Source organism: Pinus tabuliformis, chromosome 7 (assembly GCF_031772625.1).
Source record: "Pinus tabuliformis cultivar Carrire ecotype Pingquan chromosome 7, CPIR1, whole genome shotgun sequence".
NCBI classification, from domain to species: Eukaryota; Viridiplantae; Streptophyta; class Pinopsida; order Pinales; family Pinaceae; genus Pinus; species Pinus tabuliformis.
The window spans coordinates 1,670,832,103-1,670,848,438 of NC_142293.1; the positions used below are offsets into that span (position 1 = coordinate 1,670,832,103).

Consider the following 16,336-nt stretch of genomic DNA (forward strand, 5'->3'; position numbering starts at 1 on the left):
TTTTTCTAGAAAAATTAATTAAAAATCCTAAGTTAAAAAATTATTTAATTTTGAGTCAAAAAAATAATTTGAGAGTAGTTAAATTCTCTCAAAGTGGAAAATAATAAAAAATTCGTCGGTCAGAAAAGAATTAATTTTTGGAGGTCTCCATCAAGGGAAAAATGGATTTTTTTGAGAAAATTTGACCCCTTGGACCTTGGTGATCAAGTCAAAGTGAATTTTTTGAAGATATATCATATTAGTCTAAAATATTATTTTTTGGATTAATAAAAAGGGGTTTTAAGAGAAATTCCAATTTTCTTCAAAAATAAAAAATCAACCAAGATCAAGTTATTTTTAACAGATGAGATTATTTTGATGAGGATCAAGCCAACTAGCCGTTATTTCCACTTGGAGGGGTTTTTTTCTCTCATTTTTCTATATAAGGAAGGCAGTTATTTCCACTTGGAGGGGTTTTTTTCTCTTATTTTTCTATATAAGGAAGTTATCAAGCTCCTATGATCTATCTTTGATGAAGTAATTTTCAACTCAGGTACTGAGCTACAAAGAAAGCTACAAAGATTTAATTGGCTAATAAGAGCAAACAAGTTTGTATATTATTTGCTAACCCTTTGTTTCTGGTATATATTGTCCGTATTTTGCTTTTGTTTCTTTTAAGTTTTCCTTGCAGGTCTAAGAATTGAAGGGCTGGGGGTTTGGCATTATTTGCAAAGGGAATTCCTTTCCTATTTAAAAATCAAACACATTATTTTGAGCCAAATCCTTTCCTTGGCCCCGCGGATAGGGATTTTTCAGCATATATACATTTTTTTTAATAGTTGTATGGTCCCAGGCCTCAATCCTTGACGTTTTGTTGCAGCAGTTCTAAATTGTTCATACAAGAGCCAATGAATTTGTTTGAGGGGCTGCCATATGGGTTTGAAACTAACAAATTTTCTTGCAGCTAAATGAACCTATTCACATAATTTAACAGTTTGACTTGTGATTGAGAATTTATCTCAAGGTACCACAGGCCTGGGAGGCCCTTTCCTTCTTAGCCGCTAGCCATGTAGGGCTTGTATCTACTATCGTCTGCTGTCGATTTCAAATTTTAACTTATAGATTTTGCATAGATAAAGCATATTTATTTGCAGGGGTTCCATCACAATTTCTGGAAAAGAGAGATCGATTAGGTTAAAGGTATTATTTCAACACTGTAATTTCTAATCCAAAATTTTCTTGAAAGACGAATTGTTGCAGAAATCAATTTCTTGTGAGGCTTGTTTTAAATTTCCTGAAGAAGTCAAACTTCTGGAAGTCGTTTGCATCTGGAGCCTTTCAAAGATTAAATCTTGGGGAGCTTTTCTGAAGATTCTCCTCACTGTGTGAAAATCTTTAGACGTCTGGCTTCTTGAAGAAGGAACTGCAATTTTCTGAAAGGGAAAATTAAGAAATTCAATACCGATTCTTTGCAAAATTTTCAGATTAAATTTCGTGGGGGTCGTACTAAAATTTTGAATGCATTTTACCAAAGCCGAAAGCAGACGAAGGGTTTCTCCTCGACGTCAATTTTTCCTAGACGCAGAGCAAAACATCTTGAACTTTAATCTTTGAACGTTTGGGCGGCAAGCATTAGGAGGTTTTCTCTTGGACGGCTAGCAAATATGAACGAAAACCCTTGCCAGCTGAGCGAATTTTTTTTCAGGGCAAGCACACTGGAGGATTGAACGAAATAATACTTTGGTTTGAGATTTAAAGCTTTCGTATTATCAAACCCTACCCTGTCGAACGTCAATTTTGTTTGGAGGTGATTTTAATTTTGGAAAAAAACATTTGGATAAGGGGGTCAATTTTTTTTTTTTTTTTTAATATTTTTTTAGGGGCCTTTTAATAGGTTCAACTAATGCTCTAGGTTTAACTTTATGCATAAATTTTCCAATTTGATCTTTAACTTATATTTTAATAAAATCTTTCAATTAACCATAATTTATCTTAAATTTAACTTTCAACATAATTTTAATTAATTAATTAACTTTAAAATCTACTCACCTTATCCTTGATCTTCTAATTACCCATTAATTAATTTAAATTTAACTTTAAATTAACCAACTTAAATTTAAATTTAACTTTAAATTAACCAACTTAACTTAATCTTTTGACTTGCTTAATAATCCAAATTTGAAATAAATTAATTGATACTTTAGGATAACCTTAATTTTGATTAAAGTTAATAATCCAAATTTGAAATAAATTAATTGATCCTTTAGGATAACCTTAATTTTGATTAAAGTTAGTTTCATTAAAATATTGATAATCTTATTTTAGTGAGAGGGATCTAAGTTGGTTCTAAGAAGTATTATTATAGTGCTTCATTTTTCATTTCAAGTTCAAGTCGATAAGGAGCCTAATCAATGTTGATGTAATAGTGTATCTTTTGTAGCATTGGAATAATATTGTCTCTCTCATTGGGATAAGCTAATTAATCTCATTTGCACTTGGATGTTAGTTGTAGACTGTATCTCTAAAATTAACCTCTAAGCATAAGCTTGGTGATAGGGACCCATTTTTTTCTAAACTTGGGTAGTCTAGGCCCTCGTTTGCAGATAACATAGGTGACCTGGTAGTCGTCAAGGCCATAGTCTCTGCAGCGCCAGAGGCACTTGGGTAGTTAGAAACAAGGGGAGGTATCATTCATGAAGCCTTAGCCTTCTTCCCCGAATTTTCTCTCTATATCTTGCATTTGAGACTAGTTCCAAAACAGTTAGTACGAAGGTTTCACTTAGGTAAGCATTTAAATAAAATTAACCAAGATCTTGCATTTTACCTTGCATTGCATCCCTATTGATAATTAGGAATTGTGGGCTTAATTTCTTGATTTGCAATTGATTAAATTTAGTTGCTTCACTTCTATTGTGAACTTAAGTATCTTTCATTTTTTATCATAATCGTTGCAATATTTGCATTGGCTCATAACTTCTAATTGTCAAGCTAGCTATCTTAAACAACAATTGTTCATCCGGTAACTTAGAAATTAATCTACATTGTGCAATTAATTTGACTCCTAATGCACTGGTCTCATACATAAGAAATTCTTAAATCTAATAAAATTGTGCTAGATAATCTTAACTTGCCAATAATTTTCAACCAAGTTGCTAGGCCATTCAGTTTTGTCTCTTGAACTCATTGTTTCATCCGTGGGGACTACCCTGCTTAGCCTGCTATAGGGAGACAACTTAAACGGAGAGGGTTGGGATTAGAGTGACAACCCTTGCCCTGAGCATTGTCGAATTCACCTATACAATTTGGGCGACAACATGAGGCATTAGCAAGCCTCAAATTTGAGGAGAGATTAGACGATGACTTTAATTACTTGTCTTGGGAAGCCAGGGTAACATTGCCATTGCCACAGTAGTTGGAAGTACATAAGAACGAAGTGAAGGTCAAGTGGGTGATCTTGGATGCCATGAAGGATTGGTTGATTCCTCACCTATCCAAGAAGCAAATGATGAAGGAGATGTTCGATGCTTTGGTTAGCCTCTACGAGAGTGAGAACATAAATAGAAAAATGATATAGCAGAACAAATTCATAGCCATATAGATGACTAGATCAGACACTGTTACTAGTTTCTTGATGACGATCATGCAACTTTGTGATCAACTTGCATCAATTGGGGAGAAGGTATTAGAGGCAGAGTTGGTGAACATGGCACTGAATGGATTTCCAACTTCATAGGAACCATTTATCAAGGGTGTTTGTGCTCGTGAAAGTCTTCCTAACTTTGAAAGACCATGGGATGATTGTATATAAAAGACTCAGATGGAGTCAAAGACCAACAAGAATGATGGTGACTAGAACATGGTCCTATTTGGTGAGATGTAGAAGGGAAAAGGAAAAGGACCTAGTAAAGGTAAGGGAAAGAGTGAGGAGTCAACTTCACAACCAAGAAAGGAGGACTCAAGTAAATTCAAGTGCTTCATTTGTCATAAGTTCGGACATTATGCATTGCAACATCCAAATAAGAAGAAGGGCAAAGAGAAGCAACAACTAAAGCAAGTAGGGTGAAGTAGCAACCTCTATAGAAATTCATAGGAATGAGTTTGCTACAAAGTTTGAGAAAGATTTGTAAATGGTATCTTTCCTCTCTACCAGTATGGTTCCAAGGAATGTGTGATATGTGGACAGTGGAGCATCTTGTCTTATGACATTGGCCCAAAAATTGCTTTCTAGACTAATAGAGAAGGACTTAGGAGTACAGGTTGAGCTTGGTGATGATTGTTGAATTTCTATAAGGTGAGTAGTAGAAAACAATTTTTTGATCTAATAATTAATAAGTAATGATATTCAATCAATTTATCTCATGCCATTGATATGATTGAGCAATTATACACATTAAATATCAATAGTAAATGTAGTGGAAAAAGTAAAGATCATAGAAAGAAAACCATGCACAATAGAGACAATATTTTTACATTGGGAGAAAACCCAACAATTTTTCTTTAGGAGAAATTATTCTTGAACAAGGTTTACAAAAACATCAATTTTGTTTAGAAATCTATGCCCATAATCCAAGTCAAATTACCAATCAAACCATGGCCACCATCAACAAATTGTTTGAAATCTATCTCCTTTGGTCAAATTAGCATGAGTTAGCCAAGTCCTTCTGGCTTCTTAGGAGAATATTTTTCCAATCCTGCAATTGCCTTGGGCCATTCACCCCTGGTCCATTAGCATGACCCAACCAAAGTCCTTGATGGCTACTTAGTGTAGAAAATCCATGAAATTCTGATATGATAATATGAACAATCTGAAACAAAATTTCTTCTCACATAAACACAAAATTTGTCTACTAGTTGTAGCAAAATAGGAACATAAATAAAAGCACAGTCACACAATTCAAAAACACAGAATTTTCTAGGGAACTTGACTGGGAAAACCCTCTTCTTGATGAGAATTTTATTGATAGCAAAAATTGAGCAATTGATCTCTTACAAAATACAATTGTTTCAATATGAAAGACACACTTGTCTTTCCTGCTTGATCTAAGCTTGAAACTTTTGTAAGACTGTTGATCTCTACTGCCCTCTATCAACCTATGCAAAAACTTCTCTTGCACACTCTTCCTCTCACAAGCTCCACGCACAAACTTGTGCTTCCTATTTCTTGGTCTCACCAAAACAATGATTAAATTTGTGCCTTCATTCCTCCTTTTGAAGGCAATTCTAATGGTTAAAATTAGTGAGTTCTATATAAGGTAAGTCGAACTGGTGGTTCACAAGTTAACAAAGGCTCACTGTTAGTGTTAACTTGTCCTTCCTAAATTTTAGGAGGCTAACTCAAACTCTTCGTCTTGTTCCCAATACAACTCACACTAGAAGACAAATAACTTGGCCTTCTATTTTAACACATTGGTTAACTGCTTCATAACTCGTCCTGGACTCCTATTTTTTAGGAGCTCGAGCATGCCAAAGAAGAAACTCATTCTGGCTCCTATGATTAAGGCACAAATCAAGGAACCCTTTTCTCGCTAATATTTTCAACACTCCCTCTTAGCGAGGAAGGTGTTCTTGGAAGAACCTCGTCCACCTAGAACTGTCTTCAACTCTACCATGTTCTTCGCTGCTGCAATTGTCCCTCTGAAATGGAAGGCTTCCTTGCTTTCTTCTGCAGAACTTGCTTTGAAGACATGTTCTTTTCCACCATGCTCTACGAGTCCACCACTTTAGTCATAATTTCCATGTACCCCGTGTACTTGTGTGTCTGCTTCTTGATGCTGGGAGACTCGATTCTCCCTTAACCAAATCCTCTGACCACTTGGCTAGAACTTTCCCTATACTGGAAGTCTCTCACTGAGTGGCTGCCTCCACTCGCCTTGGGCTATGGTCCTAATCATCATCATCCTACTGGTCAGCGCAACTGCCAACTAGCTTAGACTGAAACTGAGATACTAGCTGAGGCTCCATCTTGGGATCTCTATCTTGCTCTCGCTCAACCACCACTTCTCTACTCTGAGTATTCCCTGCCTTGCTGCTCAAGGCTGCTCTTGTCTCTACCTGCAACTTGTAGAGATTCTTCACCCTCACACCTATTTGCTTCTTACAACTCGTAGAGAAGCTAAGTGTTGGAGGTATGCCTTACCTTTGCTGAAGATGATTACATATCCCTTGTCCTCAAAGGTAGCTACCAAAACAAGATTCTGCCTCAATCCTGGAACATAGAGAACATCTCTGAGATGAAGAGGATTACTTGACTCCCTTTGAAAGCTGATAGTACCAACTCCTCTAGTTGCATATTGACCATCATCTCCTAGCTCAATCTGAAACTGCATGTCCTTCTCCTTCAGGTGGCTAAAACTCTTCTTGTTCCTGGTCATGTGGAAGGAAGCCCTTGAATTAATATACCATATACTGCTATTTGCTGAGCTTGCCATGCAAGCAATCAATGAGAAATATTTCTCGAACTGGGCAGAAAAGTCATCTACCTCTGCTGATGCAACAACATGATCCTTTCCGCCCCCCTTCTTCTTACTAGGACACTTAGAAGCATAGTGTCCAAACTCATGGCAATGAAAGCATTTGATCTTGCATAGATCCTTCTTCTTGCCCTTCTGACTGGACTCAACCTCTCCTTGGCCCTCCTTGCCCTTGGCCTTGCTACTCTTGGCTGCTAGGGCATTGTTCTCCTCGTCCTCTGTGATAACTAATCTCCCTTCTATGGTTTCTATTTGGATCTCTTCCTATATGTAGTCAGTCTAAAACCTTTCCCAATTTGGGAAGTTCTCTCTCCCATTAACAACATCCTGGAACACTTTCCATGACTTGTCAAGTCCAAGTAAGGCAAAACTCACAACATCATGATGAGATACAACAACGCCCACTGCACCTAGTTCATCTCGTACTTGAGTGAACGTTGTCAAATATGGGACGATGGGCTCATTCAAGTACTCAACTTCTCCTTAAGAGCAGGGTTCTTGGTATCACTAGTACTTTGATACAACTTTAAGATTGTATCATACATCTCAAACGTTGTCTCCTTCTCATGGATATGAGGCACTATATGATCTTTGACCCCTTCTAGAATGATCTTCTTTGCCTTGATATCATTCTTATTATGCTGGGCATCTTATGGTGGTGGGATAGCCTGCCTCACGAATTCTCCCACACCAATATCTTCCAACACTATCATAATCCTCCCTTTCCAATCTATGAAGTTCGATGCTCCCTCTAGACAATGATCTGCTCTCAACACTTGGTAAGCCATCCTGTTCCCCTGAGAGCCCTCTAAAACTTGCCCACTAACAATCTTGTAGTCCTTCATACTGTACTTAGAGCCTCTAAAACTGCCTCTCGTAGCAGACCTAATTGTCCTTCACAAGTCTACACTTAGGGCTCCTTTTGACACCTGCTAGCAACCCTCCTCACTGCTCTTAAGATGTCAAACACACACAGTTCAACCTGAACAATATCCCCTTAGCAAAACATCAACATGAAACACCAATCAACATATCTCTAGTTGTTATGCTCCTTCTCGGCCTGTGCTTTCCTTTTGTGATTCTCGACCCTTGTTAGGACTACCTGTAGCTACTGCTACAACCCTGTTCTTGGCCCGGACAAACACTGTGATTTCCTCTTCTAGGCAGGTATCCGTACTCGTTGATCTTTCTGCCCTCTTACAATTGCCTGTAATGTCTTTCCAGCCCTCAAACTATTCCTACAGCACTCGACCTGAACTAGGGCACACACAGAATAGATTAGGCCTGTTTACATGAGAAAACCAACCTCCAACTCGGCACAAAATTGCCCAGAACTGCTCCTTCTAGCCTCGACCCTGCTCCTCTTCTTGAATATGCCCAAACAGTCACAAGAAACCAACCTAAACCAAGTCACCTTCTCTTCTTCGCTGAGCTCCAAGAGTCTGCGACCTATTTCAGATGTCTCCTTGATGTGTTTTGCACTTTGGATGTGCTATCTTTATTTTGATCTGGCTCTAATACCATGTAGAAAATCCATGAAATTCTGATCTGCTAATACGAGCAATATGAAGTAAAATTTCTTCTCACATAAACACACATTTTTTCTATTAGATGCAGCAGAATAGGAACAAAAATAAAAGCACAAACACACAATTCAAGAACATAGAATTGTCAAGGGAACCCGACTGGGAAAACCCTTTGCTTGATGAGAATTTTATTGATAGCAAAAACTGAGCAATTGATCTCTTCCAAAATACAATTGTTTCAATCTGAAAGACACACTTGTCTTTCCTACTTGATCTAAGCTTGAAACTTTTGCAAGACTATTGGTCTCTGTTGCCCTCTACCAACCTGTGCACAAGCTTCTCTTGCACACTCTTCCTCTCACAAGCTCCATGCACAAACTCGTGCTTCCTATTTCTTGTTTTCATCAACTTGTGCTCACCAAAATAATGATTAAACTTGTGCCTTCGTTCCTCCATTTAAAGGCAATTTGAGTGGTTAAAATTAGTGAGTTCTATATTAGGTAAGTCGAACTAGTGGCTCACAAGTTAACAAAGGCTCACTGCTAATGTTAACTCGTCCTTCCTAAATTTTAGGAGGCTAACTCAAACTGTTCATCTTATTCCCAATACAACTCACACTAGAAGACAAATAATTCGGCCTTTTATTTTAACACATTGGTTAAATGATTCATAATGTTGAGAAATATATAAGGCAATAGTTAGGATGATTTTTCTTATACTTGATAACTGCTTGTGATGTCCTTTTACTTTTTCTTACTTGTTAGCTTCTTCTTGTATTATTATGTTATTCTTATCATCAAACAAGTACCAAAACAAGAAGATCAACAATACTCAAGAACACAAGGTATAGGCTGCAAGCCAATGCCAAAACCTCTCCACTTGAGAGGAAACCCCACAAATCTCTTCTCTTCTTATAGATGCACATGAATATTCATGCATTTTTTTCAAAATTTGAATATTTATGTAGTTTTTGGTTGATTGGGTTTTTGTTTTGTTTTGTTTTTTTTTTTTTTTTTTCTAGTTCCCAGTTTTGGGGTCAACTGGTTTGATCACCTGTCTAATTCTGATAACATTTGTTCATTGTCCATTTTCCATTTTTAGTTTTAACTTTTGAGTCTTGACTCTAGACACCAATGACCTTCGACCAAGTCTTTGACTTTGTCACTTTTTACTATTTTTATGTTTTGAGTAATTTCAATTTTCTATTCCAGTCTTCAGACTTTAATATCTATTATTTTGCTTAAAAGTAATCAAATTCTAGAATAATCACTGATGAATTTAAATTGATGTATACATTATTTTACGATTCTATTTCATTAATCATTTATGATGTAAAATCAATATATTTCATTATGAAATTTCAATTTCAATTATATATATATAGAACAATGTTCCCCTCCCTAAATTTCCCTAAGTTTGGTGTTCTCCCACACGTCCCTCTATGCGTCTCTCGGTTCCTGCATTTCCCCACCTGAAAACTTGGTGAAACATTGCATAAATTTGTACATAGACACACGTGCTATGCAAAAAAGTTGTTTAATATATTAGTTAATGTGTAATAATGAGATATATCTACAATAATATATCTCGTGGGAGGGATGTAAGAGGAATAATGACTAACCATAAAATGGCATTTGAGTAGATAAATCACTTAAATTTATTTAATATTTGTAATTAGAAAAGTATTAAGTGTGATACATGATAATATGATTATTATTAAATATAAACTCTATCAAGACATTTTTTAATTATGATTTTATATTCGGCTAAATGTATATTTGGAATATCTCGTGAAAGAGAATTTTGTACACTAATTTGTATGGATTTCGAATATCTCTAATGAAAAGGAACTATATATTTCTATACATTCGCAATGAGATGAAGAGTAGTACATTTTTCTTGATGGGATGCCTTTCGTATTTTTGCCCTTCAAAGATCCCTTCAAAAAGATCTTTTATATCTAAATTGATTCTCATGGGCTTTGCTATACAGGGAAAAATTGTTTCTTACCAACCTGCCAGTGAATATCTTCCCTTGATGAATGAGGTTTGTATTTGAACCCTTTTAGTCTATAGAGATATCAAATTTTTGTTATTAACTGCTTTCCATTAAGATAACATAAATTTTCACTTCATTGTTGTCTATTTTCTATCAAAAAGCAACATACACAAGCAAAACATTAATGTTAAGATAGGAGCTTAGTATCTACATTTATGCATTTCAAAGTTTTATTTTGGTTAAAAATTTGACGTCTTTAGCCTCTTTTTTATTGGGATCATTTTTTTTATATGCTATAGGTTTGTCAAGCGTTGAAGGAGAGAGCCAAATTCTACAAGGGTGCGAGGGTTGAACATAATAAATATTGTGTCACTGTACACTTTCGCTGTGTCAAGGAAGAAGTAAGTCTGATATTTAACTTAGACAAATGTATCTTTCCATATTAAGTACTTACATTGTTAGTGCCAAAGATGTATACATCATTTGTTCGTAAAAGGCTAAATAATACAGTTGCCATTTTTACAACAATATAGAGAGAAAATTCTGAGTTGATTCCATAAGAGAGATACATAAATCTATTTCTCAATATGCATCTCTAAGTGCCATAATTTCATGTAAGCCCAAAGGCATTTTGAAGTTGAAATGACATGTGAGAGAAAAGGATCCATTAGGGGTTGAGGATCATGAATATGCACAATGCCCTTGATTCCAGTCCACACATGCCTTCCATGACTGCTATATGCTTTCATTGTGTAACAATGCTCTTAATGGAGAGGGTTTACATAAGTCCTCCAGAAGATTCTTTATGTTAGCTGGTTAAGTCCTTATTGAAGGTTGATTACATATGACCTATAGTAGATAGATTTTGTAGCTTCATTCAGGTTGAAGGGAGGGAATAATCAATGCAGGTTATTAAGGTACTCAAAAAGGAAAAGTCACAACAACCACATAACGAATAAAACAACAATAATAATACTCAATACACAGGACACAACTTTTTAACTGGAGAACCCTATGGGGATTCAGCATTTAATTAATGAGTCTGCTGGACATGGCATGCTCAGGAATGGTACTGACATCTCTGCAATTTCTGATTACGGACTTGCGTTACAACATTTTATTCCGGCGCTTTGCTTCTCCCACTTCGTAGAATTTGATTGTGATCTCTCAATCGAACAACCCCTTGGGCATAGTCACTTATGCCCCCTTTGGTAGGACGTGTTTCAAGCATCAGTTGCCATCGGTTCTAGCAGAGGAACCGATTTTGATTCTCCAACCATAAAACTATCTAATTATCTTTGGTACTACATTCTAGTTGGTGGAAGGATGACCAGGCACTTATGGGCAGATCAACTTATGCATTGTTTTGAAACCTAAAGCCCTTTTAATTCTCTCAAGATTTTCATATTGGGGTTTTTGGGGAATTCCCTTGGAGAAAGAAAACCCGGTCTCATTTTCCCAGAAGCTCACCTCTTATTTTCCTTGGATTTTGGCTGTTCGTTTTTCTGGGCCTTCCTCTTGAGAAGAAAAAAATATGATCTCAAAAGAATGGCCCCTTTTCTTATCATGGCTGGTTTTCATATGTTTCCGAGTTTTTCACCACCACTAGGTTTTCCCTTATGTACCAAGTTATCTCCTGGAGTTTTCTGTGTTATACATCTTGTTGGAAAAACCTGGTCTTCCCAAAGTCTGCCAAGACAAATTCCTTTCTCAGTTTGTCGATCTGTCCTTGTTCAGTGTTTTGGCCAGTTGAATGGCAAGGACTTGTTAATGCTTGAAACTAGAAGAGTTCCCAAGTTAAATAGGAAGGTACCTTGCCACCTCTGCACTTTCCATCTGTGCTTCAGGTTAGTAGGTGCTAACCTCAGCCGTGAGTCTCTACTCTGAAGATAAAAATTGAACATTGCTTGCCAAAAGCCACTTCAGATCTGTGGAAAAGCTTGTTGTATATTAGATAGCAGAACTGAAATCTGCATGAAATCAATTCCTGACAACAAGCACTTTGCAGATTCACTGCTATAGAGCCATATAACGTTGGTTTCCATGGAAGTTGGCTGTAAAATGCCTTAAATCTGTTGTTAAAAGTTCAGATCTGCATGTGAAAATCCCCAAAACAGCAAAGTCAAAAAGAAAAATTTATTTGTGACTGTAATGCCTTGAATTCCATGGATGATGAATTACAAAATTGATTGGGCGGGATGATTCCCAATGTCAATCAATTAAAAAAATTCAAGTAAAATCAATCATACACATCAATAAATATGGTTTATCATTTATCTGTCCAATAAGATGCTACATTTAATGCAAAACTGCAAGTACAAAGTTTGGATATATTGGCTTCAATTTCAAAGCACTCCAGGGGATGTCAAATTGCTTCCAAAGCACCTCTGTTCATCAAGTCCAAGGATGGAATCACATGAACAGGATGAAACTGACCTTTAACTCTCACAGACCAATACTCTCTTACACATACGAATGAAATGCATGGGATGAAATATTCAAAGTTCAAACTGAAACAAATAATGAATGATGAACCCTCACCACCTCTGCAACTTTTATACACTTAGCTTGGGGGTGTACAACTAATGTCTCTCTGGAATAGACAAAGATAGTGGAAAGTCTCATAAAATAATCATTAAGTAGGGCACCTGAGAGAGAGAATAATGCCAAAAATAAAGGATAACCATGTTCAAAATAGCCTCCATGTGAATCCCTCTGTCTCAAGAGAAGAAAATATCTCATGTATATGCCCAACATAGCTGAACTAGTTGCACCCTCTTCCTAGGAATAGCGCACAGCTCAAAATAGCACAAGGCTTTGCCTGAAAATAGATGAAACAAGTGCTAGGAAACCTCAAAGAATACCCCCTCATTTGGGAAAAATATCTCCTGTAAATATAGGACAATGGCCTCCGAAATTGGTATTAAGAAGGCACTTCCATGCATAACTCAAAGGTCAAACTTCTTCGCAAAAGGGGGGCACACTTCTCCAGGTGTCTATAAATAGATGATTTCTAATTTTAGCAAACTCGAAAAATATTATATTCATGAAAAATAAGTCAATTCCTCTCCACTCTTGGGGAGATCATTCTTCTTGTCAATTTCAATGCCCACACTAGAGACTTATAGGCACCCCTATTAAAATTTGACAACTCAGGGATGAATTTCTCCTAGAAGAAATCATATCTTTCAGTTCTGTTTGAACCACCTATAATAAAATTTCATTTCTAACAATTCTAATATGACTTTCCAAAAATAGTAAGTCACATCTCAATTTGGAAGTGACTTTCCAAAAATAGAAAGACATGTCTAAATAATCAAGGATGATCTCGACATATGGAATCCATTTTAAAATCAAATAAATCATGATTATACAAGTCAACAATTAATATTTTTATCCTTACTAGTATTATTATTATTATGATACTATTATTTATAAAGTAGTCTAAAGTCATTCACATTTATTGGATTAATAAAAACGAATTCTCTCTTGAAATAAGTAAATTAAATTGAGAATCTCTTACTTGGCAAATTGAACCTCTCTCTTGGAATAAAATAGTAACTCCACACTTAAGAGAATGTAACTCTCCCTCACTAATTCAATGTATGGCAAAAGTGTAACTCCTCATTAATGTGAAAATTCCTACCCTCGAAGAAACCCCTACTGTAACAAATTTGAATCTACTTCACCTACTTGATTTTTTAAATTACATTCATCAAGTTATTCTTCTGAATATTGAAGCAAATAACTTCTGCAACCTACACAAATTAAATATTTGATCTCATGAAACAGAAAACAGAGTAAAGAATAAGATACATAGGACACACTTATTTTTGGACACAATAGTCCCCGGAAAAACCCAATGCAAGAAAACCGGTGCAACGGTTCTGAGGGTTTATTATTATGCAGGAGAAATATCTGAATAAAAATCTTGGATGCTTATCTAGCAATCCTTTACAGAGAAAATACTAGCGGAAAATCTGAGTGAGTTTTACTTCACTTCACTCGACAGAATTCCCGCTGATCTGGCACAAGACTGGCTAACCCCGACTATTTATGCGTTGGCTCTGCGTCAGTCCTACATCACCTTCTCTGTCCTCTACGTCAGCTGTTCCGGTAGTTCCCGACAGTTTCGACGACAATTCTGGATTCTGTGTGATAGGCAACTTTTCCGCGTCAGCTCTCCCGGCTATTGCGTTGCCTTTGCGTCAACTCTCCCAACAGTTCTGGCAGTTCCCTACAGTTTTGGCATTTCTCGACAGTTCCGACAGTTCCCGGTAGATTCCGCTGTTTCAGCAATTCTGGATTCTGCGTGGCAGACAACCTTTCTGGGTCAGCGCTCTCGGCTACTGCGCTGCCTCTCTACAAGCTCTCTCGCCCCTTTGTCAGTTTTCTCCAGAAAGTCCTTCTCTTAGATTCTCATTGCCCCTCAGCTGCAAGATCTCCCCAATCGATTTTCCTCCTGAGAACTTCTCACCTCAGAAAATCAATTTCTTCAATCTCTCTGTTTGTGTTTCCAAATGAACCCCAAACCTCCATTTTATAATTTTCCTATTGAGTCTTCAATGACTGATATTAAGTCTCTAATCAATGACTAAGATTAAAACATGACTTGATCCTCCTTCTAGATCATTCTCACCCATATTTTGACTAATACTCAGTAATATTTTAATTTTCCTAAGTTTAGACTTAGGAACTCCAATAATTATTTTAATTAATTTAATGTTTATTTAAATGAGTGTTTGCAGGTGGATCACCAAACTGTTTCTGGGTTCTTTAGAACTCATGTGCCTTAGCCTCTCCACCAATTTTCACGGTTAGAGCACTTATGATGCTACCAAAAACTAACACTCCCTCTTAGCGAGGAAAGTGCTCTAGCGACAATATCCACCTGCATGCTTCTCTGTTTCTGAAGCACCTCCTTTCTGCACTGCTGCTTCCACCAACACTGTGTTGTTGCTGCTACTGTACTGCTTCCCATGACACTGCCACTGCCACTACTGCATCCATACTACAACTCCCTCTCAAATGCTGCATCTACTATACTATTAGCACTGCCACTGCTAACTCTACATCCGTACTACAACTCAGTTGCTGAGAGAAGCAACTGAAAAACATCCAAAATTAGCTGAACTTAACTGTGTTCATCATAATACAATGAATGTTGGAGTTTGACTGCTGCTGTCCCTCTGAATCTTCTGTGCTGCTACTGACTTCTGCACTGCTGCCAACCTTGCTTTGCGCTGATCAGTCTCTGGTTCCAAGCCACTGCATCTGTCCTCCAAACATTCCACTGCATCATCTGAAACTAAGTCCATCTCGCTACTACTGAATCTTGGGCTCCCATAGCAAGGAATTGATCCAAGGGGTGGACTCCTCAAAGATCCTGCCCCCATATGTTGTCGTCTCGATTACAGCTCAATATTGCCCCATCTCCCGCCTGGAGATGCATGGGCACTCATGGCAAACTCTTCCTCGTCAATCTTTGCTGAAGCAGCCTTAGGATCATGTTTTTCATCCTTGTTGTTTTTCTTCAAAGGACACTGGGATGCATAGTGGCCCATCTCACCACAACTGAAACATTTCACCTTCGAAATGTCCTTCTTTCGCTTCGACTTCTGCCATCCCTTCGATGCTAGAGTTGTGTTCTCCTCCTCCTCCTTCATCTTTGTGCCACTCCCAATGATGCCACTAAGGTTGACCTTCCCTAGGTCCCTCCTTAACTCCTCATGTTTGGTGAAGAGTCTAGGGCTAACATAATTAAGTTGATTCTTTGATACATGATAACAATTTGTGAAGTTTTTACACAATTAATCTTAGCTTTATATCTACTTCATTATTAGTGTGTATGTGTTAGCTTCAGCAAATTGCTATCAAAACAAAAGAGACAAGAACACAAATATTTTGGCTTTTTGCTAGGGCCAAAACCTCTCCCTCTTGGAGAGGAAAACCCATGCATAAATTCTTCTTATAGAGATTCCATTGACGAATACCAAGACCATGACCCGTGACACCCTCTGCCTCTCCAAGACCAAGATATCAATCCTCCTTTCTGTCACTACTGAGACCATCCTTATTGCTGCACCATTGAAGCCATCACTACAACATCCCTGTGATCTTCACTGTTGCTATTATATCAACGAGGTCTTCATTGAAGTCTTCAGCATGATGTCTGTGTATTATGTCTTTATCGTCATTGTATACTTGCTGAGACAATGATTATTATTACTGCTTCTCATCATGATGCCGAGACTACTACAGAGACATCATTCCTTCATTATCAGTATGCTGGAACTTTAGTACTGCTTCTTCTTATTATATATTGACTGCACTACTGCTCCTTCACCTTATGTCGAGATAGTG

General features: G+C 37.1%; 1 protein-coding gene across 5 annotated transcripts in view; it reads left to right on the forward strand.

Annotated features, from left to right (window-relative positions):
• The window catches only part of LOC149254877 (putative trehalose-phosphate phosphatase C), a 290,873-nt gene that overhangs the window by 33,934 nt on the left and 240,603 nt on the right, over positions 1-16,336 (forward strand). For all 5 annotated transcript variants that reach the window (XR_016267190.1, XM_089460253.1, XM_089460250.1 and 2 more), the window contains exons 6-7: positions 9,968-10,021; positions 10,273-10,374. Coding sequence is in view for 4 of the 5 variants with exons in the window: in XM_089460253.1 (XP_089316379.1) it covers positions 9,968-10,021; positions 10,273-10,374 (156 nt within the window). In the remaining variant the exon portion in view is untranslated. The remainder of the gene's footprint in view (positions 1-9,967; positions 10,022-10,272; positions 10,375-16,336) is intronic.